At 41.0% G+C, this 27,746-nt stretch overlaps 1 protein-coding gene across 16 annotated transcripts in view; it reads left to right on the top strand.

The window, feature by feature from the left end:
* Positions 1-27,746, top strand: part of CSPP1 (centrosome and spindle pole associated protein 1) — a 121,207-nt gene that overhangs the window by 47,159 nt on the left and 46,302 nt on the right. For 15 of the 16 annotated variants that reach the window (XR_009460711.1, XM_059724011.1, XM_059724008.1 and 12 more), the window contains 13 exons: positions 993-1,086; positions 2,653-2,710; positions 6,923-7,095; positions 7,869-7,987; positions 10,146-10,224; positions 10,538-10,658; positions 14,244-14,391; positions 18,362-18,502; positions 21,901-22,013; positions 24,520-24,669; positions 25,153-25,305; positions 26,393-26,497; positions 27,041-27,107. Coding sequence is in view for 15 of the 16 variants with exons in the window: in XM_059724011.1 (XP_059579994.1) it covers positions 993-1,086; positions 2,653-2,710; positions 6,923-7,095; positions 7,869-7,987; positions 10,146-10,224; positions 10,538-10,658; positions 14,244-14,391; positions 18,362-18,502; positions 21,901-22,013; positions 24,520-24,669; positions 25,153-25,305; positions 26,393-26,497; positions 27,041-27,107 (1,521 nt within the window). In the remaining variant the exon portion in view is untranslated. The remainder of the gene's footprint in view (positions 1-992; positions 1,087-2,652; positions 2,711-6,922; positions 7,096-7,868; positions 7,988-10,145; positions 10,225-10,537; positions 10,659-14,243; positions 14,392-18,361; positions 18,503-21,900; positions 22,014-24,519; positions 24,670-25,152; positions 25,306-26,392; positions 26,498-27,040; positions 27,108-27,746) is intronic. The other variant, XM_059724016.1, reaches the window with a different exon arrangement.

Genomic DNA, 27,746 nt, shown 5'->3' with positions numbered 1-27,746 from the left:
TGAATCTGAATCAAATACGGCCTGTTTTGTACACCCCTAATAAATAGCATAATGTTGTACTTAAAATCTGTGTTTCAGACCTGAGAACTGAGTCTGGGTAAAAAATAAATCTTGGTTCAGTGCCTTAACTATTTTTGCCTCTTTTACCATCAGAGTGTAAAATTATTTGAATTTTTTTTTGTGTCACAATCACCTTCCAAATGGCTCTTTCATTGGCATTCCAGACTTCTCTATTTTATGTTTGGTTGCTTTACTTCATTGGAGAGCAATGCCTCTTGTAGAATGGTGGGGGAAAAAGTGCTGAGGGGCCATTGAACCATTGTATAGGAAGGTTTCTAGTGTATTTATAAACACTCTACATTTTTTATTAGTGTTAAATTCCAGAATAAGATCAAGTGGAAACGGCCAAAATTTCAAATGTTTTAATCATACAAAGTACTGGTAAGGTGCAGTACTATGGAAACTATCTCTAAGTATTAAAATTGCCTTAATTCTTATAGTTTCCAACTCTTGCTTTCAGTTTAAGCTTTGGTTTTAATTCAGAACATAATTGCATGTGAATGTACCTGTTGGTGCTCTTGAGAATGCCTAGAGGATTATTTATTTTAACTTTTTCATATAATTTTTACCTGATTTTTTTTTTTTTTCTCCCCCATTCCCACCCACCTCCAAATGCTACACCAAGTATAAAGTTGATTTTAAATAACTAAAATAGAATACCTGACTATTTTCAAGAGACGAATAAAAAGAGATCAGATTTCAGCATTTCAAGGGTAGAAAAAACAAAACAAAAAAACCTGATTTTTTTTTTATTTTTATTTTTTTATCAGTAGCTGTGAAGTTGCACAATTTTTAAACAAGCTCCAAAATGCAGGTTTCCATATTCTGCTGTGCTTTTTTTTCCTGTTCAGGTGAAATTAGAAAGTATTAGAAGAGTAAAGATGTGTATGTAACTTTCACAGAAAGTTCATGCTGACTTCCCCCTCTGTTAGGTGGTCAGGACCAGGAACTTATTCAGAGAAGGAAAGAAACATACAGACAGGAGCTCATGGAACAGATGGCTGAGCAACAAAGAAATAAGAGACGGTAATTTGTAATTTGATCAAATAAAGGCTAAAAGTAAAGGCAAAAGTGGATTTTATAAAGGCTTTTGAATGTATGCAAACGTTTTCCCCTTAGACATTGTGGAATTATATTACTGTATGTACTTGAATCTAAGACATGGGCGACTGGTGCCTCCTGAGTCTGGGGGGGCACCAGGTCACTGATGGGGAGAGGTCCCCCAGCAGCCAATTGCTGACCCAGCAGCGAAACCAGAACTGTACTTCCACTGGTGCTTCCAGTTTCGGGGCTGGATTTCCAGGGGGTGCACGGCTGATCTCGAGGGGTGCATGTGTATCTGTACGCACCCCTATGCATCGCCAGTGATCCAAGATGAGGTTTTTTCCCCCAATTAGCATGGGATGGGGAAGTCTTGTCTTGCAGTACCAACCAGGGGCAGGCACGAGCTTATCTCCAGCATTGGCCTCAGGCTTGGGGCTGACGCCAGAGCTGAGCCACCACCTGTACCTGGCAGGAATTACTTATTTGGCGGGAAAGGGGCATGTGGTGGAGGGCAGGTGGGGGAGACAGCAAGGGGGGAACCTGCCACTTGCTCCTTCCCCCTTTGTCCCCTGTACCGGTGCCTGTCTGCCTCCTCCTCCTCCCTTTACTTTTATCTTTTGCTCCACCTTCAGTCCCTCCAGCCCCTATCCTGCTTGGCCAGGATCTGCTACCAATTCTCCCTGGCTGGGCTGGGCTGGGCTGGGCTGGGCTGGGCTGGGCTGAGTCCAAGTCAGGGCCACCACTGTTGCTGACTGACCAGGAGGAGCAGAGCTGCAGCAGAAGGTAAGGCTGCAAGGAGGAGCAGGGGGTGGGAGGGCAGGCTTCAGGGGACAATGGGTGGAGGAGTAGGCTGCAGGGGGGAATGGGGTGTGAGGGAGGCAAGAAGTTGGGGGGCAGGGACAGGCATCAAGAGGGCATGTGGTAGGGGGATACATAGCAGAGGTCAGGCACATGGTGGGACAAGAGGCAGAGAAGCAAGGGATGGGGTCTGGCCCCTTCTCACCTGCTGCTGCTTTCCCTGCCACAGCAGTGGGCAGGATGAATTTAAGAGAATCCATGACTAATTAGATTCTGTACATAGAAAATTATAAAAGATTAATCATCTTAAATTTACTCTGGAATAAATTACCCTGAATTTTGCTCCACAACAAGGCAGAGGGGCACATGATCAGCTTTTCCAAGCTGGCTGCTTGAAGTGACCTCTATTACAGCATCTGATCACTAGATGGAATGAGATCCAGTTTATGCTGAGCAAATTGCTACCATGGAATTAAATTGACCATGGTAGTGGAAACATGACACAAATAAAAAGTATCTTTTCTGGTCCATATTTCCTCATGACTGACTACTTCAGAAGTAACTTAATACTGCCATGGCTGCCTTTTTGCTTCTTTGCATCTGTATCTATGCTGGTTTCTTTGCCCCTCACTTTTTAATATACAGCAGTACCTCTTCACCCCATGCAGTTCTGAGGCCCATCCTACCCCCCACCCCCAGCTTATTTTCTTGCTGCAACATTTTAATTTTAATTTTATTTTTTTTTAACAGTGAAAAAGAGTTGGAGCTCTTGGTTGCTGCTACTGGAGCTCTAGACCCAGGGAAGCAGGTAAGGAATATTAATTAGTATTCTACTTTTAATTCAAATGGATCTTTTACTACATGAGGCAGTAATTCTCAATGAGGGTGCCTCTTTTGAGAGGAGATAAGCGAGGTGTAAGGAGATAAGCAGATAAGTGCAGGCTCAAGCTTGTTCCTGCCTGGGCAATCACCTGGTCCCACTGCTAGGCCCCTCTGTAAGAGGTAAGCACTGCAATATATAAATTTGTTTTGAAATTGGGTGCTGCTCAATTTATACAAGTTATGGAGCATGCCTTAAATCCAAAAAGGTTGAGAACCACTGATATAAGGTGTGTTAACTTATTTGGTAATCTAAAAAGGTTTTTATGACATATATAAACCATATAGAAAGAAAAGAGTTAAGACTTTCTTAACTGGGCATTAGTGATAATCCAAATAAACAGGTCTAAGCTTCACCTTGCTCTTTTTTTAATTTAATTATTATGCATCTAAGTCATTGTAATGGTGCCAGCTGATTATTTCAAGTTTTTTAGTTACTTTTATTAGTAAATATGTCATTTCAGAATTATGGGCTCCTATAGATGTGTGTGGAGCCTGCTCCGATGCACTGGGAATCCAACATGTTGGAGCAGACTCAATTAATCAAGCCTGCTGGAGCACAGAAATTGACATGCTCTGGTAGCCTTCTGCATCACATGTATATCAGCATCTCTGTGCTGAAGAAACGTTTGAAATAAAACATGTTTGATGAACTTAAGTTCAGAGCTCCACCACCATTTTTTTTCAATGCAGGGACAGAGGTGGTGTAGTCACTGTCCTTGGAGGTGATCAAGAGGAGGCTGGACAGGCACCTTGTTGAGCTTGTCTGACCCCAATAACTTCTTGCCCATGGCAGGGGACCAGACCTGATGATCTTACAGGTCCCAGGTTCTAGTTCTACAACTCCATGGTTGATGCATGTGACGCACGGGTGTTTTTTAATTAGCACAGCTCGCTAATTAAAGTGCCTGGTGCTGCATTGCAGAGCACACATACAGATGTCCTATGTGAACATACCAAATTTTGTATAATTCAACATGTAATGACTTAGAACATTTTGGTTTTACTCTTAAGTAAAAACACCATTTTCTGTTAAATTAGCAGGATATAACTAGCCTGATTATCACATTGTTAGGCAGAAGTCAGGGCAGCTGGCGGCAGCACAGAGTTGCCACAGCCACTCCACCTAGCTCTGCAGGGCCCCCCAAAGCGCAGGGCCCAGGGCAGTTGCCACAATTTGCACCCCCCTAGGGATGGCCCTGACTTCAGGGGTTCTCAAACTTTGTGATACTGTGGCCCCAAGTGTTGGATGGTGGCAGCAGGGGATGAGGAGCTCACAGGCGATGGCAGCCACTGCTGCCACCCACCACTCTGTGCCGCCACCACGCACCAAGTCCCCACGCCGCTGTGTATATGCCCTGGGAAGCTCGTGCCCCCTTTTAAGTTGCTCATGACCTCCCGGAGGGTTGTGACCCACAGTTTGAGAAGATCTGGCTTACTGGATGCCATAGAATCCTTTTACTCTGGAAATCCTGGTGGATGGTTCTTTGTTTTGATTAGACAAATGTAATTAACACAGACTTTAAAATACGTTATGCTGTTTTCTGGAGAGCACTGCAGCTAACTCCTTCAATGGATACTGTAGAAGGAGCCATCAGAACTAGGATGAGGACAGGTGCCATTACTACTTCAAAATACAAGGAACAGCCATAAGATACTTTGTCATGAAGCAGCCTAGTTGCTATGACAGCAGGTGGTTAGCAGTAAAGAGCATGTAGTAGTGAAGCCTTCCATACGCACTGTGTATATCTTAGAGGGATTGGATGGTACTGCTTCTAACAGGAAACTGATAGAACCAGTGTGAGCCCAGCATGATTTAAAATAATTAATTTAACAAGGCATTACAGTTAAGTAGAAATACATTCCTCATTAAGCAGCGGTCTGTGCCTTTTAAATGTTGCTAAGTTGAAATTGTTTTTTAAGGAGAAGTTCCAGCTAGGTGGATTTTGCAAGTGAATGCATGCTGGTTAAGAGAAGAGTACATAATTAAGTGTTGATTAATGTCTCAGTAGAGTTCTTTCCAACTTCTATTCCTCTGAGCAGGGTGCAAATTAAGGGGGAGCTGGTGGGGAGGGGGCAGGGGGGTGAGCCTCCCCATAAGAGACAAGAGCCCCGCTGTAAGATTTGAAAATCATAACCTGGGGGGGTCTCCAATCAAATTGCTGCTTCACTTAAGTGGACGTGTTAATCACTGAACCATTTTAATTTTTTTTTACAGACCCCTCACCCCCCAAGAGTTCAAGTGTAATTCAAACCCTGCCCCTGAGGGCCTCCCTAGTGAGAGCTGCATACAACATGGCCTGCACCAGTCAAGCTACAGGCCACAGGGACACTCCCTCAATCTCCCACCTCAGTACACCCTTATGTTGTCTCCTTTGCCCCACTCTTGCACCACTGTCATACAGGACACCTATCTCCACCATTGCACCAAGTGGGTGCAATTCCCCACACTTGGCCCCATTTTCCCCCTCTTTCCTCCCACCATCCAACTCGGAGCCCTGTACTCACTCCCATCTCTGTATGCCACTTGCCACATTGCCCCATCCCTGGTGGCAGAGGAAGAAGGTGACAACTGGAGGAGGCAGGGGGAGCCTAGAGACCTCAGACTCTGTTGTAGCCAGACTGATTGGGGGAGTTGTGGCTGGGTAGAAGCCCTGAGTCCACAACATAACCCTTTGTGAGCTGTGTGTGGTCTGCAGGTGGCTATATGGACAGCCCTGGTTTTAACAGACTGCTTGTTTAAGAAGTAAACAGTCACTAAAGTTAGCAGGCTTGCCATGCTATAGCCTAAATTTTGAATAAAATAAGGATTGTTTACTTAACCGGCAACAGATAATGCCTTGAGCCCAACCTGGGAACAAATAAAAACCAAACATGTTTTTTTATGAAAAAGTCTTTTAAATATCCGTGCTCAAGGGACCAAAAACAAAAAAACCTGAAAACAAGAAACATCCAGTTAGTCGTGTGTGTGTGTGTGTGTGCGCACGCACGCACACACGTAATGTACAAGTATACGTGTGTGTGTGGAATCTGCTAACATTATTCTAATTATAACTCTGATCATTTTAAAATTTAAATAATATAAATTCAAGTGTTTATTTCTAAAATGGTTTTAAGAATTTAATACTATTCTTTCTTCCTGATTTTTTTTTAAAGTTCTTTTCATAAGTAGATGTGTACTAACTTCATTGTATATACTATCTTGCAGCTAAATGAAGAGGAGGTAAACATTTAACATATTGCTGTGAATATCTAAAATATTATACCCAATTTGGTATATAATTCCCAATTGGATATATAGTATTCAACAGCTGCTGGCATTTTAGTCCTAGAATGCATGTTTATTGGAGAACTATGGTCTTAAGGAACAACAAAATTATAAAATACATCTATTTCTCTTTTGAAATTTATGAATAAACTTTTACTTTCTATTCACATGGTTCCTTTTTTAAACAATATAAGATGTTTCTAACGTGCAAAGCAGCTAATAGGCAAAACTTTTTGGGGTCTATTAGGACAGTTTTTAAAATAATCTGCTTGCATGTTTTGCATTATTTGCATGTTCTTGTCATTTTTTATCTTGAGGCTACTAATTATCAATAAACATTTAAAACCAAACATTTAATCTAAATAGATGCTGCCTTTAAAAAATAAAAACTTGGTGTAACTTTGGTAGATGGAAAAATCTAAAAAAAACATATTGGAGGAACGTCTTGTATTCCTTTTAAAAAATGCCACTGTTCTGAAATGTTTATTGGCATAAGTCTCAACACTTATTTCTTTTGCAGATTTTAGACTGTTACAGAGCTAATGTTCTTCCTTTTGTGAATTTACCTAATATAATAGAATGGGAAGTCTGTTGATATTGAAAACTGGCAACTTGAGATACTAGTGCTAGAGATGGTCATGAAAAGATTTTTGTATTCTGGTCATTGTCATTTCTTTCTTAGAACCCACAAGAGCTTGATTTTAGTGACTATCAATTTGCACAAACATAAGGTGTATTTTTGACAGTTGTACTAAGAAATTGTAGGCTACTACTAGAAATATAATTAATGGGAAACACAAAATAGTTTAGCACTAAATTCCCTTGAGATTTGGAATATCAAATGGGGGTGACTAACCATATTTTTCTCTTTAGCCTGATAGACTGAAGCAATATGGTTTGACAGCAAGAGCCTCTGAAGAAAAGGTACCACCTGAAAGGCCCAGATCGGCTTTCCAGACACCGCTTCCTGCACCTCCTGTTTCACCAGTGAATGAGGACTTTCACAGGGGAATATCCAGTGCTCTTGGTGAAATAGTAGCTCCCAGGTGCTTGCCTACAATTACTTGGATAAGTAGGACAGGGCTGGGGTTAGTTTGTGGTGGGCATGTGCTGCAGCTGGGTGCTGAGAGGGCATCCCTGTGGCCTGCATCCTGAGAACCCTTGGCTCATCCTGGTGTGACTTAAATTGTGTACAGCTCCTGCTGGTGTGTCCTACAGGGCCACTTCTTTAGTTGGGCAGCCCTGGCCTAGGTAGTTGCAGATAGAGAATTCGATGTCATTACAAGCTCTCTACTCTGCTAATTTGCATGGCTGAGGAAGAGTAGGTGGGGCATAGATGGAATTTATTTCTCAGTAGTATGCCCAGATTTGCTCAGGAGGTGTTAATAGATGTGTGCAGTTACACACATAAGTAACATGTAAAGAGTAAACCATGGTGGCACTTTTATCCTTCTCCCAATAAACATCTTAGAATGAAAGCAAATATTTTCAAATCTCTTTTATTAAATTAGCAAGAAATAAAAGTAGAAACAGATGCTCAGGCTCTGTGTATATGAGGATTCTGGGAGGCTTTGCTTAAGTCAAAATAATGTGTCCTCACCACAGGCAGATCATCTGCTGCCTATCTTTTACTGTGGCAAGTGCCTGTGTACAAGGCACAATCAAGTTCTCGGAGAGAAGTCATAACTGAGCTCGTTCTAGAATTCTTTCATGCTTTGACTTCTTTTTTTTTATTTTGTTTTAGCCTTTGTTTTTTTTAAATTTGTGCTATAATTTCTCTTTATCTTCCCCAAAACCTTGTACCTTCCTTTTGATATAGGATTGCACCTCTACCTCCACCTCCACCACCAACTTTGACTGACAATTACAGAACACCTTATGATGATGCTTACTATTTCTATGGGGCTAGGAATCCTTTGGATCCTAATCTTGCATATTGTAAGTTGACTCCTCAAAATGGATTATTTTAAATCAAAGTGATTCGGGTAATTAATTAAATCAACAAGTAAGAAAACTTGCTTAAAATACTTTTTTAAACCTTTTGCACTTCTGTATGTTTCTACTTTTTAGTTATTTTCCTAAGGAAAGGGTGATTCTTGCTGGTTTTCAATCATTAAGACAATTTGCAAGTCAATGTAGATTTACACCAATTTTTTGTCAGCAAAGGTAACATATTTCAGGAGATACCTAGTTTAATATACATTTATATTGATTCTTAATTTTTATATTTTATTATGTGAGAAGATGGTGAGGGACATTTCTGATTTACTAGATAAATAATATTTTACTTGTGATTTGTCATTCCTTTTGAATGGAAATTAAAATTAAATTAAAATACAGAAAACTAATGTTTTTTAACATTTGCTTTTAATAACTAAATACAACTATGTTAAATGTGCTTCTGCTTAAGAAGAAAGTTTATTATAATGTTTTGCATTATAGTAAGGCCTTATTTTCAATAGTTAGTATGTTTTAAGATATTTAAAACAAAAAAGCTATACACACAGAAAAATTGTCTTTAAAATGTGATGTGAGCTATAAATGGGTTGAGATACATAAACTGCGTTGTAAGTTGGATGTAATTTGATAAGATTCTTTCCTGCATATGGCCTTGGAAGAGGTACACTTCTTTAATCAGTATGCCACAACAGAAACAAGTATAAGCTTTGAGAGAAGAAGAGGAAGAATGCTCTGTTGAGGTGAATATTCTAATTCACAGTGTCAGGCTGTATTAATTTCCACAAGAGGTTCTGGTTGATCAAAGGCTATCCTATTGATGAACAAGGAAAGAATTCTTTGCCTGTTTAGGGTGGCCTGTACGGAGCACCGACATTAGTCCTAAAGTGAAGTACAGATTCTGAATCTCTGTTACATACACTCTGCTCCCTAATGCCCGCTGGGTACTGATTTTGTTTCTGTTTGTGGTCTTGTTTCTCTTCATGGTTCTCTTCAGCCCTTCTGAGGATACAGCAGGTCTTGGAAGAGGTTTTTCCTGAGAGCTAAAGCAGTGATGATTTTTCCAGGAAAACTTTATTCCCTTTATTTCCTAATCATGCCTTTCTAACTAATGTTATTTCAAGAAACAATGAAGATTTGCTGTCCAAACAATTTAATGCAGTGCCTCGCACTCTCTTCCAGAATTTTCCATCTCTGAAAACCAGAAAATAAAGTTAATGTATTCAGTCTTTAGAGCGATGCCCCAGTTTTTATTCTGCTGTCTTGGCATGATGGCCCAATCTGCCCCAGCAGACATCATATTCTCTCCTTCAGACAGCACAGCATTGTGTGGATACAAAAGGAGAAATTAGCTTCTGTGTGGGCAGTTATGTCTTGGGCAGGCTGCGAGCACTAACTGGCTGCTACTAGCCTGTACTTGAACTCTTTTTTTACTCTGCAAAAAGGATATATAGAATGTGTAATCTGTATAGAGGTGTAATATGTAAAACCCCCTTGCCCTATGGATTTTTTCTGAAAAATAACTTGCACTCCTCTTTGCTCTGTATGGTAGTTGTATATTACCAGATTGCTACAGATCCCTATAGCAAAAAGTGCTATGCACTTCTACTTCTCTAAAGCATGTAGCTCAGCACAAAAACAAGCAGTTCATGTTCCTTTATATTCAGATGCATCTTTTCTCATATTATAATGTGAGATATAGCAAATTGCTTTGCATATTCCTTAGTGGCAGTCAGTATAGCTATTCCCCAATACAGTGAAAAGCAGTTGGCTGCATGTACACAAATAATGCATTTATTTAGTTATTGGTCATATTTGTGTGTTATAGAGCTGAATATATGTAGAGGATATACTTAATGGCTCTTACCAACCCCATGGGACACTGTTGAATTCACAGATTAAAGATAGGAGTGTGTATCTCAATACTGTATTTTCTATTTTTTCACCATTCCAAGTATTAAGTGCAGGTGACAGTATGGAAGGGGTGAAAGGCACTGCTGTAAAATTAAGGCTTGCCTTAACTTAGCTCTGAAACTTTGTTAAGGCAATGACTTATTATATTGCCCCCCTTCCACTGATAACAGTAAATGTATGTCAGTGTGTGCATCCTAGATTTAAATGACTTGTCTTTACTCTTTAGATGGTACAGGAATGATGGGAATGCGGCCTACAACTAATCTTGCAGTTCCCTTAGGACAGGTACCAGCAGATCAGTCTGTGTAAGTACTATAGCTGTTCATTTAACATTGTTTTGTCTTAGTTTTACTCATGGGTACACACCTTTGAAGTGAGGTTTATTAAAATAAATTTTCCAAACTTCTGGTTATAAGTTCTTGGTTTAACATATAATTAAGCAATCCCTGCTGTGTTGAGTAGGTGAATTCATAAATAGATGTAGCTATTTACAGAGATGGACAGGCTGTGAAAAAGGATACTTCTCATTTGTCACTTGTATGTATACATTTCAGGCAGAAAATACTTTTTCCTTGCTTTAAATTATATTATTTTTTTACTTTTTTTTTTTAAATTGAGAAGCAACAGTGGACAGAGAAACATAGGGGATAGACCAAAAAGTCTTGGAATATTTCCTGAAGAAAAGGCAAAACCCTCAAAAGAATCATCTTTATCTTATCAGCAAGAATTGCAACAGCAGGTATTAAGTATCCTTAATGGGGTCTGAATTTTTATGTTTATTTTTAATTGTGTTTATGTTCCAGGGTGTAATTCTTGTTAGAACATATTTGGTCAGGGTACAAGTAAAAAATATTTTAATAAGTAAAAGTGTTCTTTTTGGTTAGGGTTTTATTACCACCAGAACCCTGAAGTTGAAGCTCTACTGACAGTTATGTGGATAATGTACATTACAGACCAGTATTTAACATTCTCTTCCTTTGGTTAAACTTTGCTACTAAAATTAATCAGTTAAAGCTGAATTAACACTGAGTTAGTTCCAAATAGCTATTTTCTTGACCATAATGATGCTTAAATACCTTGTTGTAAACTTTCCAGTACAAGGACAATAGCTATTGCAGTAATATTTACTTCCTTCACAAACTGTAGACCAACAAACAGCAGTATAGAAATGCAGCTCTTTCTGGGAGTTAAAGGTTGTGGCCAGATGGCATTTATTTATTTATTAAGAACCTTGGGTACCATGAACACAAATGAAAAAGACACCGTCCTAGAAGAGCTTGTCATCTGAGAATAGATAAGATCTTTGAGAGGGAGGAGGGAAGGGGATAACAGTTACACCGAGAGCATGTTGTAATTATAAGTTCGTTGCATGGATCTTGGTGATTTAAAATATAATTTGTGATCTGTAGCTGTTTTGTCAAAGAATTAGAATGTTGTCAGCATGCCATGTTGGTGAAGCAGGGAACTGTGAAAGAAGGGAAAAGGGAAAGAGGATTGGAATGGTTATGACAATATACAGGATGGAAAGTTAGGAGAGAAAGGAACTGAGCAGAGAGGGGAGGAGAGAGCTTGGGAGTGGGAGAGTGGAGAGAGCAGAAAAGCGTAGGAGCAGAAGAAAGGTTATGTAGTGAAAGAAACAGAAGATAGAGTTAAGAAAATCAGGAAGATGAGGCTATGAATGCCTGTCCAACTTAGGATGGTGGGAGGATTTTTCAGGAAGCAGTGATCTTCTGTTAAACTGCTTCCTGAGGCAGAGAAATATTGGATAGCAGAGAAATCCTTCACAAATTTTCTATAATTAAAGGGATACTGCAACTTATTATCTAGTTAGTTGTTTGTTCTAAAGAATTTAAAAGTAGCTTGAAATGAGACCTGATAAATAATGTCTTGCATTCAAAAGTTTGTCTAACTTTATCCCAACTAAATAGTTGGCCCAATGAAAGATATCACCCTAAGAAATTCTTGCCTTTATTCAGATATAGTGAAGAAAGGAGTAAGGTTTTTATTAGGGATGGACCGATAGAGAATTTTTGGGCAGATATCCGTGGCCAATTTTTAACGAGCCATATTGGCAAGTACGCATCTGATTCTGATATGCAGCCGGGCAGCATAAAGAGCAGCGTCTGTCTGGTAAGTCTGTTGTGAGGGAAGGAGTAGGATGGGGGGGCAGATTGAGGCCCCCATTGTGAGGGAGGGAGTGGGGCTGGGGCAGGGGCAGGTGCTGCACAGCCAGGGCAGGGTGCAGGATGGAGCTGCAAGTGGCTTGTCCAGTGGGTGTTGGGGGGGGCGGGGGGCAGCTCCCGCTGCATGCACCCCAGAGGTGGCACAGGGGGACGTGCGTCTCTGGATCTGCATGTGGTGAGGGCGGACTGTCAATGTGGGCTGGGGCCTGGGCATCACTGAGCTCTTCCAGGCAGGGGGTTTGGGATGGGTCTATGCTAAGGGTGGGTGGCGGTAGCACTGGAAAGGGGCTATGGGGAAGGCTGCAGCCATCCCAAAATTTGCTGTAGCCCTGCCCAACTCTCCCTCCCAGCACTGCTGCCACCTGCCCCAAGCACAGCCCAGCTCAGCCCCACCTGGAAATTGCTTGGCGCAGCCCTGGTCCCAGCCTGCAACGGCAACCTGCCCTCACCCCATGCCCACATCTGGGGGCACATGCCAGTGCCTGCCCCTGCCCCAGCCCCACTCCCTCCCTCACTGCTGGGGCCTCAATCTGCCCCTCATTCCCAGGTCCCTTCCCTCACAACAGACTTCCCAGCTGGACTCAGCTGCCCTCCATGTTGCTGGGCTGTGCTCTTGGCCGCCTCAATGCTGCACTGTGGCTGTGCACGTGCACAGGGCATTTATTGGTGGTGTTATTGGCCACATCAGCCGAAAAAAGCCGATACAGTCAATTTTCCTTATATTGGTGCTGATCCGATATGGAACCAATGTATTGGTACACCTCTAGTTTTTATCCTTCTTAATAACAAGAAAAACAGTAATAATATTATTGAAACAACTGTGTAGGTGTAGAGCAGGGGTGGGCAAAATACAGCCTGCAGCCTGGATCCAGCCTGCCAACAGATTTAATTTGTTGCCGACTCGTTGGATCTGGCCCATGGGTGGCTGGCAGCTCCGGCTGCCACATGGTGCTGGGCAGGCAGGTGGGATCAGCCCTTGACACGGTGGCATTAGCTGTGGACCTAGGTGGCTCTGCTGCAGTGGGTGGATGGCAGTGTCAGCTGTGGACACTGCTAGCTGGTTCAGGAGCCCAGATGCAGAACCTGCTGGCAGCATCCACAACTGATGCTTCTGGCCTTCCAGTGCAGTGGAAGCTCCCACCTAGAGCCCTGACTTGGAACCTGCCAGCAGCGTCATCTGTGGAGCCTGGGACCTAGGCAAGAGCTTCTGCTGTGCCGAGTGGTGGTCAGCATCAGCTGTGGCATTGCCAGCAGGTTCTGCATCGTGGCCCTAGAACCTGGTGACTGTGCCCACAGCTGATGCCACAGCTTACTTGCCCCAGTGGAAGATCCTATGTGGGTCCACAGCTGAGCCTTAGCGCTCCTGGTGACTTATAGTTCTGGCTGAGTTCTGGAGAGGGGGAGAGAGAGAAAAGAAGAAAAAGACAAAGAGAGAAGGGAAATGGAGACAGAGACAAATGTGGCCCTTGACAGTTTGCCAGAATTCATTAAGTGGCCCTCCAGCTGAAATAATTGCCCACCCCTGGTGTAGAGTATCATCAGCAAACAGCATTGTGCATTTTGCACGCCATAGAATACTAGAAAATTCTTTTCCTTTTTCTAGTGACACTTTTTCCCCATGATCTATAAACCTGTTGCCTAAGTTGTCAACTCTACAAGGTACAGAGAGGTCCAGAAAAACTTTAAAAAATGATTTAAATCATTTTTGGTTATTACTTTTTTTTTCAAATCAAGGTGTGAAAACTAAGACTTTCTAGAGCTAGAAGCACATGCTAGGTCCTTGTAGAATGCTAGAGATAAAATTTTCTAGGATGCAAATTGATTTAAGTCATTACAAGATCAGAGGATATTGAGTCTTTTGTCTGTCACAGGACATCCCACCATGTACCAATAATTTGAATATTGTGTCTGCATGTATTTTTGTGATCTATTTATTATCTATATGTGTGTGTATACCTTATGGGGTAGGTGGTCAGTAAAACTACATGGAATATGTGGTTTGAAGAGTTGGCCCTGAATTTTCTTTCCTTTGACTTATGTGGAAAATTATGGCACTTAGTTTGCTTTGTGAGTGTTTCTTTAATGTCAACTGTATCTTTATTAAAAACCTTTTTGGCGTGACTGAGTGGTATTTCTTTTAGATAAGAGAAAGAGAAGAACGACGCAGACGAGAGAGAGAGGAAAAGCAACAATATGAAGCGAAGTTAGAAGCTGAAATGAGAAGTTACAATCCCTGGGGAAAAGGTGGTGGTGGTGCTCCTCTCAGAGATACAAAAGGAAATCTGATAAGTATGTTTGAAGATGTGGGTTTTATTTGGAAGATAGGTACTATTCTCACTTCTTTGTTATGAGCTCTGTTTGGCCAAACTTTATTTTTGTATCACACCATTGGTACATGTAGCACTTAAGAGGTAAGTGAAAATATATAGCTGGTGTCCCAAGAAACTTGTAGCCTAAGAATCTGTAATACCAATTTGTTTGGGGCATTTTCAAGCAATATCATTTCTAAGCTTGGATCTTCTACCTGGGAGACTTTAACTAGGAACAAAACTGAATGAATCTACAAAAAAGATGGAATAATATTTGAGTTTTACTCTTGTTAGCACCCTGACAAATTGCCATACAAATATTAACTAGGCACTGATATCAGTATTCAGCATTTATTTGCTCTTTGCTTTTTTCCTTTGAAGTGCCATGTGCTTGTTAGCTAACTAATTCCCAGAACACTTTGTGAATTCCCAGAACACTTTGTGCAAAAGATAGATGTGTCCAACAGGGATGTATCTGATGCATGGGAAATGATTTATCCAAGGTGACATGGCAAGTCAGTAACAGCTCTGGGATAACGTTGAAATTCGTGGCTTTCTCTTCTGAGTACAGTCCTCTATATCAGCTGTTTGGTTCTGGTTGTAATCCTTACTCTTGAATTCTTGCATTTGAATTCATGTTACAACAACAAAAAAAACAGAAATTTTCAAAGTGTGTATATTCTCATTATTGAATCAAAGCTTAGTACTTGATATCAAACTGTAGTGCTGCTGAATTTAGAATCAGACTAGTTTCTCTAGAAATTAAAACTAACATTTTCAAAACTTGTCTATAAAACAGATTTAGAAATGTGCATGGTCTGGGTTTGTGTGTTCTATATGTACAGTAAATGGCTGCTTTTGAAAAAGGGTTATAATTTAAAGGTTTGGGAATATGTGTGTTGAAGTACTCAGATTTAAAACTTTTCAGTGACTCTCTTACGCAGTTTCCCTAATATTCATTCTAACTGAGCTATATTTCTTTTCCATTGCATATTAATTGCATTTTCACAGTAGATTGTAGTCTTCCATTTTATTTTGGCAGTTTTTTCACTTTTCCTAGGTTTAAATTATTTGTTCTCAAAATAGTTGTTACAGTGGAAAGGATTATGAAGTAATTGATTTGTGAAGAATCTTTATATACCTTGAGATTATGTTCAGGTTTCTTAAATAGTCTAAATTTTTAATTTTAATTTAAGCATCCTTCCTTACAACTTGCTTTAAAAAAATTGCTCTTACCATATTTATTTAAATGGAAGACAAGATTTCCATCCCCTCCCTTCACCCCCCTTCCTCCCCACCAAATTGGCATGGGGGGAAAAAGTCCCTCATTTTATTGCATACAACAAAATCTCACTAAATATGTTGGCTGTCTTTAAAGTGGTGCCAAAAGCAATAGGTGCTTAACAATGGAAACAACCATGAATTTGATTAAATGTAGCCAACACACTAAGCATGGATATAAAATAGATTGGGTAAACATGCTGATGGGAACTACCATGAAAGGGCTTTTGTTTTTTTTAATTAAACTTTTTCATATTCCAAGCCAAATTAGCCAAACAAATTCCAAATCCGAGAGTCAGTCCAGAACCATAAGTGGGCCCTACTACTGGCAAACATCCTCCACCCCCATCTGGGGCTTCATATGTTTTCAAAACCTTTTGCAGGCATCCTACTTGCAGGCCCAAGCCCAGAGACTTGGGGTTCAGATGCCCCAAGTTTTGCTTGCCCTTAGCCATAAAGCCCCAGGAACAAAATAGGGAGGAGTCTCTCCTTTCCATAAAGTGGGCATAAAGCCAAGACTTTAACACTCCAGCAGCCAAGTGGGAAGTTTACTATACATTACCTTGGCAGATACTATCCCTGTGCCAGGAGAGCAATCCTCCCCAGGTGTGACTAGGAAGACCACCTCTGTAGTCACAATGTTGCCCTTGCCAGGCAAGCATAGGACTATTGTAGAAGAGGCTGGTTAGTTTAGGTTAGTGTAGCCCATCTGAACAAGACATATGAATAGTGCTCAGTGAGCACGGTCCCCCTTACCACTGACAAATTACTACAGCCATGCTTAATTTCAAAGTTATTGTGTTAAAGCTTGCTTCTTACTTCCGTGAGCTTCTTACTTCCAGGGAGTAGGGTGTAACAGTAAGGAGAGGGGGAAGGGGCTGCTAGGGGGAAAAGTTGGGGGAAGCAGAGAGCACACTGTTTTCTATCTGACCCCCCAGGTTTATTTTCCCTGCTGTAGCTGTGGAAAGGAGACAAATTGAAGTCAAACCTCTAATAATTAAAGTCTATACCAGGAAAATTACAATAAATTTATAAAAGTTCCACATATAAAATCTAATTATTGAGGGGGGTTGTCTTATAACAGGGGCGGGCAGTTATTTTGGGCAGAGGGCTGCTTACTGAGTTTTGGCAAGCCATTGAGGGCCGCATGACAGGCAGCCGGGGCAGATAACTATTAATTTTCTAAATTTTTTAGGGGTCCTGCAGGCCAGATAGTGGCCTGGCAGACCGCATCTTGCCCACAGGCCACATTTTGCACACCCCTGTCTTATAATCAGGGTTGTCTTCTATTCAAGTAAATATGGTAATATGGTGAGGTATGTAAATAAACCTTGATTGGCCCAGAAAAAACTAATTCATTTTGCACTATTTAACTAAAAGTTCTTATTAACTGGTGCTATCGGAACTTTGTACCATAATCTTGCTTTTAGACTTCTAGTCTGAATTGTAGCAGTGATGGCAAACTTTTCAAGAAAAGGTACTAGAGAGCTGAAGGCAGGGGTATAGCTAGGTGGCAGGGTGCATGCTTTTCATGTAGGTGAGTCCCAGGGTTCAAGCCTTGACATCTCCTTAGCCTTCCTCCAGTCTAGTGGCTGGGCTGTGTCTGGGAGGTGGAAGACCAAGGTTCAAGTCTCCCCTCCTCCATCTCATAAGGAGTGCAGCTGACTTCTTAGCTCCTGGATTGACTGCTGCTCTTATTTAGATATCTGAAAAAATTCCTTACTCTTAGAAAAAAGTCAGGCACTGGGCCAGACTGCCCAGAGTTGTGGAATCTCTTTCCTTGAAGGTTTTCAAGGGGAGGTTGGATAAGCATGCAGGAGGTTAAATCGGATAATCCTTGAGGCCTCTTACCATCCTGGGATTCGGTTTGCCTCATTTCTCACAGACCCCATCTTGAGATACCTTATAGGGCCAGTTTTCAAAGATTAGGTGGACTTTGTGAAGATCAGGTCTTTGTTTCAGGCCTTTAAAATCTTGGCCTTTGTAATGATAGATATGTTATATGGAAATTTGGGTTAAAAATCTTTTAAAATATTGGGTGACAAGTTTCACTCCTGTTTATAACACTGAACTGGACATGCATACCAATTGCTTACACCAAATGAGTATGCACTGCAGCTAGATTATTAGTAAGAGTGTGAAGACTAATGTATACTTAATTCAGTACAGTGGGCACAATTTCTATCAGAAATAAAATTAGCAGTGCTGGTATTCTGTATCATTCAAAGTATTTGATAATTTTTCTTACCAGAGTTTGCATTGTCTTGTAGTATATAAACAATGCAGAGTTAGCCTGAGCCAGCCCTGTACATTCTGGGTCTTGAAGTAGTATGATGTACTGGTGCATTGCTGTATTTGGGGTCATTTGCTAGGAGAACAAGGCTAATTACCTCAGTCATGGAACTGGTTTGGGGTATCTCTGCATGACATTATCTTGCATTAAGCATGGCAGCTCATAAGCCTTTCCATGTTCAAACTCTTTACTCTTCCTTTTTGGAGCAGTTCAACTTTTGCTACAGAGACCACTTTTTCTCATTTGAGCTGATGTACTGTCGTCTTAATTTTTTGTTCTTGCAGCTATTGTGTGTCTTGAAAACCGGTCTGGTTTTGGAAACGTAATCTTCTTAAGAGGACTAAAATATAAACAGCTGTTTCTCCTCTCTTTTTAGCTGACTTGAACATGATGCACAAGCAAAATGAAGATGCATATCATAATCCAGAAGGAAGACCATATGAAGATAAAAGGGCTATTGTTTCTTTTGACCTAGGTTTGCCCTCCTCAAGACCTGAGAATGCAGAAGCATCTACAGGTAAAATAGCAGATTTTAAAGAATATTATCATTGTTCAATACTATAAGGTTTTGATGGTCAGAATTCTCAAGTTTTTCTTATCTCTCTCTTCTGGTTCCTTTATGATGTGGCTAGCCATTCCCTCTGTCTATGGTACAGTTGCACCTCTTTTCTGAAGTTCCTCTTGTCATATTACTAACAGAAGCACAGAACGTGTATTTACTCATCTCTGTTACTTCACTGATACTAATGCCTGTTAGTACTGTGGTAGTACCAAAAATCCCCACTGAAGTTCAGAGCTCTGACTGTCAAGGAACCATGCAAAATACTCAGAGCACTGTGTATTCTTGCTTTAATTCTGAATTGTACGATGGAAGAAGCTGATAAGCTAAAGATAATGGATGGGGTGGGTGGAGGGAGGAGAAGAAAAGCCTCTGGATGCAGCTTATCATAAATGCAACAAAAAAGTTAATATAACATTGAGGGTAGAAAATATGAGACCTTGGGCTGAATACAAGATGAATTATTACAATAATATAGGGCTTGGTTGAAACGTGATAGGACATCATTTAGTCTAGCCCTCTGCCCAAATGTGATGTTAAATATGCAAGGATCACAACTGACAGATGTTTTTCTAACCTGTTCTTAGAAATTTCCAAAGAAGCAGATTCCTAGATAGTCTGTGTAGTTTTTTTTGCTACAAATTAAGCTGATTTCTCCTTCTCCTTACCACCATTGCAATAGAGAATAATTGATTTACATCCCCTTCATAACAAGCATAGATTTAATGAACAGTTATATTGCTTTATTACATTGTTTCATATGTTTTACAATCAATTCTAATTTTATGATCCTTATTCATTATGTGGCCACTGATAACCAGGATTCACCTACTTGTAGGCAACTGGGGAAAAAAGCAAAAAGGAAGTGCAATGAGGTGTTATGGGGTGCTCATTAGGGCTGCATGAAGCTTTGGTCACTGATTCAATTCGGAGAAGATTTGGCACGATCCGATGGCTGAATCTCTGAATCTGAATCAAATCGGGAGACCCGTTAATCTCTCCGAATTGAATCGAAAGCCTCCAATTCAGTTCGGAGAGATTTGATGGTTCGGCCATAGACGCAGCTTTATATGTTTTTTCTACATACCTCAAGGTATCAGGCAGTTTGTGAACGCTGAGATGGTGGGACAGATGAAGCGCCTCACAGGAGCGTGGGGGGCGGGGGGGTCCCCAGTGCGCTCGGCGGTGGACCTGTAAGTGGACCAGAAGCACTTCCAGTCCACGGTCCACTTCTGGGTCCACTGTGGATCGTTCAAAAACCCACCTGAAAGCTTGCTTAATAATTGTTTTCCAACTATTTAATCAGAACTTGAACCCTTGGTCTCCTACCTCCATGATAAGTGCTCTAACCAGCTGGATCTAGGGTATACAACAGTTCTTGCGACTACAGGTGTTAAGGGTTTTTTTCACCTGTCTCAGAAGCATTGGATGTTGACTGGAAATTTTGACTGAGGCGTATTGCTGCTACTGCTAGGACTAAAAAACCCAGAGGTTCCTAGCTAGAGGATCAGACCTATCACCACATCTGGGGTTAGGAAGGAATTTTGCCCCATAGTCAGACTGGCATGGACTGGGGGGGGTTCTACATTCTTCTGTAGCAGGGGTGGAACATGGTTCTCTTTATTGTATCTCTTGAATGTATTTCTTTAACAGACTACTTTCAGTTCTTGCAGTGTCCCCCTGCTTACCTTTGATAAATTGAAGTGTCTTTGGGATTTTGGGCATTGTGCCAGTAGTTGTATGAGAAGGCTGTTCATGCTGTTTAAAGAATAGATTGCATTTGCATAAAATACTCCAGATCAGAATGATCCTCCCTTGAGCAGGGGATTGGACTAGATGAGACCTGCTAAGTCTGTGCCCCTTTTTATTACTATGTGCTCAACTTCTTTGAGTGTGTTTTGGGAAATTGTTTGATTGATGGAAAAGGTGTGAAATTGAGTCTTTTGCAATGGGTATCACTTTTGTACGTCCGTTTCTCTCCCCCCCCCCCCAACTTTCTGGTAGATTAAATCACAAACATACTGATTTAAACAGCTATTTCATAACCGAATGAAGAGAAGATTAGAACACAATTATAGGCAAGTAATTTAATTAACATGTTTTAAATGTAAGCAGAGTAATTGTGGAGGAAAATATTTGTGCACAAACTATTTAGAAAATGCTTTTTTGTTGCCTGTGAGAGGTGGCTTCTTAATGAGAAGCACCACTTTATGAACACAAAATGTTAACTTGGTTGGCAAGTCAAACTTTATATTATTTCATAGTGCCTGAAAATTCATGTTAAATGGCGTAATGGACCAAAAATCTATTCCAGTCCACATTGTGAGGGGTTTGTCAAATTCTTTAATCTAAAGATCCTTTGCTAAAGATATGTAGCAGTGTAGGTTGTTTCAGTATGGCTTTTTATAGGTGCAATTTCTTGGTACATGGGGGGGGGGAAAAGAAATTAAGTAGCTCTGCCTCAATTAGTTTTATGGAACTAGTTACTTAAAACAATTAACCAAGGTGATTTTGCACATGTATGAGATTTGAAAAAATGACTATCTTGAAATAGATTTTTGCAAAGTCATATGATAACATTGATATAGTGATTAATAACAATAGATTTTTAATTGGAATGACCCTATCTTGTGCTGTTTAATGCCAAGCAAGGAAATGAAATGCTAAGAAGAAATTCATCTTGGAGCAGAGTGCCTGTATTGTGCCTATATGTGTGTCATTTTTGTGGGACATAAATGATATATATGCCACTTCAATTTGGCATTCTGTGCAGAGGTCAAGTTCATGTCATAAGGATATATTTTTATATGGAATATATGAGGGGGGGCACTTGATATCAATTTTCTAGTAGCATAAGAAGGAGTGGACAACAGGGACTATGCCCCTCAGCTCCCACTTGCGGGGGAATGTGATGTGCAAGAATGGCAGTCACCACTGCTACCAGCCCAGCCACTGCTGCTGTTGCATTTGGCCCAGCCTCTGCTGTTGATGCTGCCCAGAGCACCAACCCAGGTAGTTGCACCTCTGAACTTTTCACATATTTAAAAGCTGCCATAAAGGAAGAATCACTCTTCTTCTTTGCTGCAGAGAGCCCTTAAAGAGATTATATTCAGCTTAACAACCAGTGTGGTTGAGCTGAAAAAAAACACTTTGATGTTTTAAATTAAAAATTCCACACATGCAAAAACAAAACTTGTACTATAGCAAGAAAGGTTTTAAGGTAATACTTTGGATAATGGTTGTTGTAAGCCACTATGCAAAATAAATGCCTGCACATTCCTATTTCTGTGTTCTAGCTTTTTGTCTCAAAACTAATTCTGATTTTGCTTGAGAAAAATGCCTTTTTCCTTTCCTAGGTTTCTCATTTGCACAAACCTCTCCCTTTGCTCGAGGTAATGTTTTCAGTGAACCACCATCTGCACAGCAGCTTAAACAACAAGAGTCATACAAAAATTTTCTTCGTTTGCAGGTGCGTGTACTATTGAATCATTTTAAGTAATAAAATAACCCCTCCCTCCCAACCCCCCCCGAGTATGTTTTTTAATACTCAAATTTGTTATCTATAACTTAATAAGGATTTAATCAAATAAATGCTAAGTAAAGTGCTAACTTGTATGAATGATGGTTACGTTACTCATAACTTTATGCAGATGGACAAGTCTAACTTGTATCCTTTGGAGGCTTACATTCTCAGGGCCTTGTTGCACATTATTTTTGGGCAGCTTCTGGGGAGTTCTTAACCCCTAATTTTGTACATACTTTAGGCAGCTTGAAGTTATGCCACTCCAGGGCAGGTTTATCTCTGTTCCATGTTACCCAGTTTGCATTCCATGAATGTGTGGCCACTCCCCATAGAAAAGCTGCTCAAGTTGCAGTTCTCTAGTGTCTCAAGATGCATTGTCCCCTTCCCTACACTTCTGTTCTGTGTGGACAAACTTTCCACCCACTGAACTCTATTGCCCAGGGTAGTTCTGGCACCAAGCCAGCTCCCCCTTCCACCCCTGGGGGTGAGACCTTCCTACCCCCAGGGGTGCAACTCTTTGCAAACAGCCTGCAGAGCACATTTTTGCCAGCTAGCCAGGGAATGGATGGGTTCAGGAGTGGCCTAGGGAGGTAGGTTGTGGGGGTTGGGAACAAGGTAGGTGGCTGAATCTGGCCCCATGAGCATCAGACTTCTTTCCCAAGGCAGGGGCAGTAGCTCCCCAAAAAAGCACCTTCCCTCACCACTTCCAACTCCCAGCCACTCTGGGAAGCATGCCCAGCACCCCCCACACCCAATCCTAAATCACAGTTTATCAAAACAGGAGATCTTTAATTTTCTTCCTCTATTTCTTTTTAAATTCCTTTTTTTTTTACTCTTTTTATTTATCCTTCAGTGGCTGACTTCCTTCATTTCACCAACCTTCCTACCTTTCCGCCTCCCATTTTAATTGCCCATGTTGATCCCATCAAGTCCATCCCATCCTCCCCCTGAGAGCAAGCTCACCAGCCCTGTAGTGGCAACTCACAGCTATAGCTCCTAGTCAGGCTAGCCCTCTAATGGCAAGTTACAAGTGTGTAAGTCAGGAAAGTTTTTAGCAGTAAGGTGCGACTGCTCCAAACTCAAGCTAGTGGTGGAGCCGTGACAGCATAGGGTTTCCATGGAGACTGGCCCTGGGCAAGGAGCTGCTTTGGGGCTGGGATCTTGTGATGGTGACAAAGTGGCCTGGAGCAGGGCAGAGCCACCATCCGCTGCCTGCATGCCCTGGGCAGATCATGGCTCTGCCCCAGCTCCAGACCATGCTGTCACTGCCTCAAGATCCTGGCCCCAGAGCAGCTTCCCGTCTAGCCGTACGTCTTGCCAGTGCTGTTGTAGGTGGTCTCCATGGAAGCCCTGGCCCCGTGCTATCACAGCCCCACTGCTCCTGGGGCCTCCATGGAAACTGGCTGCAGCAACGCAGACAGGGTCCTGGAGGAAATGGAGTTTGCTGTGTGCCCGATCTGGCCCATGAGCTGGACTTTGCTCACCCCATTTAAGTCCCTTGGCTGAACCATGTGTAAAATTATAAAGTTATATACAGCTTAATATAATTTATACCGTGGTAACAATAACACAGATGGATGCAGCATAACTTGGGCTTTCTAATGAGACCTCCAGTGCCATAACAGTACCATAAAAGCACAGGAAAACATTAATGACATGCTGCAAACCCCCAAAATATAATGGGATTCATGACAGTGTCTTGGTAAAAATTTTTTGCAGTGAACATAATCTCATGGTAAGTGTACCATCTGCTAGGGGCTTAAGTGTAGTTATGCAATTATGTGTACATACAATTTGATAGTTTTAGTAGCAAGTTTTTTCTTTTGCTCTGTAATATAGCTACTGCCACAGGAGTTAAATGGAGGAAATCTGGAAGCTTTGTATATTGTATTTTATAATATGATTTTACCTTGTTTATGCAGTCTTGAAACAGCACCAGTTACACGTGGCTGTCTGTAAAAGAAAAGATGTAAACATTAAGCTATTTGGGAGGCTTCTTTTCAAAATATTGCTAAAACAAAAGTTTGTTATATATTTTTTTTCAAATGGTCATACTTCTGGCCTAAATGAACCGATGCTATTCTCTGTGCATATTGTGACTGAGGAAAGAAAAAAACCCATGAAATTGCAAAAACTTTTTCCTTGGTGTTTTCCTTGTAAAGAACTATTCCAGCAGTTATGAAGGAAAAGATTAATGCTTAAAAGCAAGGGGGGCGTATGCATGTGTTGGTGCACTGTTCAGAGAAAGGTGCTAAAGTAGAAGTATTTATATACCAGTTAATTTAAATGAGCTTTGGAACCGGAAGATGATAAACTGGTCTTGGAATTCCTTTTTAATTCCTTGAATGCTCTGTGATTCTACAATCTGAGAATCTACAGAATACCACTCATGTACATGCTTATCAGTTCATTACCAGTTATCCACAGACAGCCATTTAGCTTTGTTGTTTAGATTGAGGAAAAGAGACTCAGGGAAGAAGCAGAGCGAGAAAAACTTAGAATTGAAGAAGAAAAAGAAGAAAAACGACTAGCTGAACAAAGGATGAGAATTCAGAAAGAATATGAGGAAGAGCAGGAAAAGAAAAGAAAGAAAGAGGAGGAGGTAAGTCTTTTTGATGGCTTAATTTCTTTCCTTACCCCTGCCACCATAGCGTAGCATTTACATTTTTCCATTGGAAGAGGGGTTAGAGACTCTTTGTAAACTGATTTTTTCAGTACGTTATGTTAGTAAAATGGTGTAGGACAACTAATAAGTAGATGATCGTCCCAATTAATCAACAAAACCCAAACAAACAGAAAAAACCCTTCTGCTTTCCTTATTCTTAGAGGAACATGATCATCAAGGATGTAATCTAGGATTTACGTTAACTGAATGTGTAGACATACCCGCTAAGCGTCAGTGTGAGTCTTGTCACTACTTTCATTGGAACCGTACTTTCAGCTGTTTAAGGTTTGAACAGCAAATGCTCTCATCTAGAAATGAATTTCATTAGATCTGTAACTTTGTCAATGCTAACCATTAAGAGACTATTTTAAATTCTCAAACAAAAACTTAAAAAAATACTCATGATTTACTTCTATGCAGCAAAGATTAAAAAATGAAGAGATGATACGATTAGCTGAAGAAAGGCGAAAAGAGGCAGAAAAAAAGAAAAGAGAGGACGAAGAAAAACAGGATGAACAAATTAGACAATATTACGAGCGAGAGAAGACTGCAAAGATAGAAGAGGAAAAGAAGGTGGTATACCTTAGGAACTTCCATAATTTAAGAACTTTTTACTTCACCTGGTTAATTAGAATGCTGCCAAGGGCCCTGCCTTCAATAATATCCCATTGTAGGTACTGCTGATCAGCCTTTGCAAGGCCTTGCACCAGGAGAGGAGCTTAAGGTAAGCTCCGAGGTGAGGCGGGGACGGGAGCCTGGTGCGGGCTTCACTGGCTCCAGGGAACTGCTCTGCTCCCCTGCATTGCCTCGGGGAGCGAGGAGGCATGTGGTGTCAGGGCCGGGGAGTGGAGCAGTTTCCCCGGAGCTGCGGAGCCTCACTCGGGGCAGGCAGCAGCTCCTTCCCCAGGTGAGGCAAGGCAGGGATGGAGGCTGGGGCTGGCACAGGCTCCGCCGGCTCTGGGGAACTGCTCTGCTGGCTCCGCCAGCTCTGGGGAAGTGCTCCACTCCCTGGCCCTGATGCCACTTGCCTCCTCGCTCCCCAAGGTGAAGCAGTAGAACGGAGCAGTTTTCCCCGGAGCTTGTAGAGCCCATGCCAGGCCCGGCCCTCGGCCCCAGCCTTCAGCCCCCCAGCCTCTGGCCCCCAGCCATCAGCCCCCTTCAGTAAGTGTCCCATGCCGGACCGAGGTGGCACGCTAATGGACAGCTACTCCTTAGAGGGAACATTGCTGCTGATCCAGTGCTAGTAATTAGGGGCAATTTAGTTGTGCTAGTAAGTGCACACTACAGCTGTCTGGAAAATGCTGTGGTGGTGGCTGCTGCTTCTGCTTCCACCACCATCTTGCCCTGTGCCCCTTATCCCCAGGTAATCTCATGTTTCTATTCTCCCTCCATAGGCTGTTCTTGATGGTCACATGTAAAAGATATGGTGTACACTGTAGCTTACTGTGTAATATAGAGATACCTGAACTTCCAGATCAGTTTAGCCAAAACAGTGTGGGCTAATTTACTCAGCCGTGAATTTGTCTCTGTGCCACACTGACAACCTTTTTAACAAGCATTTTAGCTAGCACTCCCCCTATTTTAAAATAGGTCAGCAAGCATTAAAATAGGTTGGTAAACATAACATTGTTTCAGTTGTGCATATTTTCCTGTTTTTCAGCTTTCAAGGCAACCTTCTCCTGTAATTCCTGCTCTTCAGCATAAATCTTTATCAAAAGAAGAGAGACCTACTTCTGTTGACAGTCATACATCTTATTACACACAAGTATGTTTATTTTATAGTCCAAATGTAGTAATTATTAAAGAAGCAGCAATGTGTAAGACTACTCAGTACCTTACTGCTTTGACAGAATAGCACAAGACATTTTTATGCTTCTTTTTACCTTAGCCAGTCCTGTATTTGTAAATTTTTTATTATGATTTTTTTGTAATTTTGAGGTAATTTTTAAAAATAATTCACTACTTCTAGAAACCATTTTAAACTAATACACCAAAAAAGAAAAGAATTGTAATGCTGGGCCAGATCAGTGTTCTATCTAGCCCAGTATCCCATTGACATTTGTAGGAGTGGATGCTTTAGGAGGAGAGTATTGAACTGGCTATATCTAGAGTGATCTGTATACAGATCCTTGTTCATTACCCTTCTTGGCATCCAAAGATCTAGAGCGATGATTCTTCTTTTGTCTCTCCTTCCATCCTACCATAAGTTTTAGCATGAATCGGACATCAGTGTACTTTAATTTCTCAACAGTCTGAAACAATTACTTGGTTTTAGAGTATAAAAGGTAATGTTTGTGTTATTCACTAGGATCTTCCACAGTCTAGAGTTCTTTCTCCTCCTGTTCCTGCTAGAAGAAACCAGTTGCGTGCCTATGGTAGGTATTCTGTTTTATTCTAAGCTAGTATAACTAATATCCGCTTCATAGAATCATAGAAAATTAGGGTTGGAAATTATTGTAGGAAGTCTCAGGAAGTCACCACTGAGAACAGTACATGGTAGTTTTCCCTTTCTATATTATCTTTCCTTTGGTTATTGACAACAATTCCTTTGTGGGAGAAAAATCTCTAGCTGTTTTTTCAGGTGCTAAAAATATTTTAAAAACTCCTTATTTGAATTTTTCCTAATAACCAGAAATATCCTTTAGTGGAAAAATTATTGATATTTTTTCTTGGATACAGGGAGTTGTACTTGAAAAACATGTTTTGTTTCAAGAAGTTTAATGTGCATCAGTAAGACCTTTTTACTTCTAGCAGAACACTAATATGAAAAATGTACTTGATTACAGTGTGGTAGCGTGTTGATATTCCTTTGTTAGTGTAGTACATATGGACATAACTAGGAATACTGAGATTAAATATATTTAGACAGCTTTTTAGGCATCATTCTGTTAATGTTATATATTATACCATGGGTGCTCAACCTCCAGCCTTAAGGTCAGATCCAGTCTATGGAGCAATGTCATCCTGCCTGTGGGGCTCCCATGGGTTTCAAACTTTGAGGGCAGGGAATGCTG

The sequence above is a fragment of the Alligator mississippiensis genome, chromosome 3 (genome assembly GCF_030867095.1).
Source record: "Alligator mississippiensis isolate rAllMis1 chromosome 3, rAllMis1, whole genome shotgun sequence".
In the NCBI taxonomy this organism is placed as follows: domain Eukaryota; kingdom Metazoa; phylum Chordata; order Crocodylia; family Alligatoridae; genus Alligator; species Alligator mississippiensis.
Note: the sequence above shows the minus strand (reverse complement) of the source record. Positions and strands in the feature narration are given on the sequence as shown.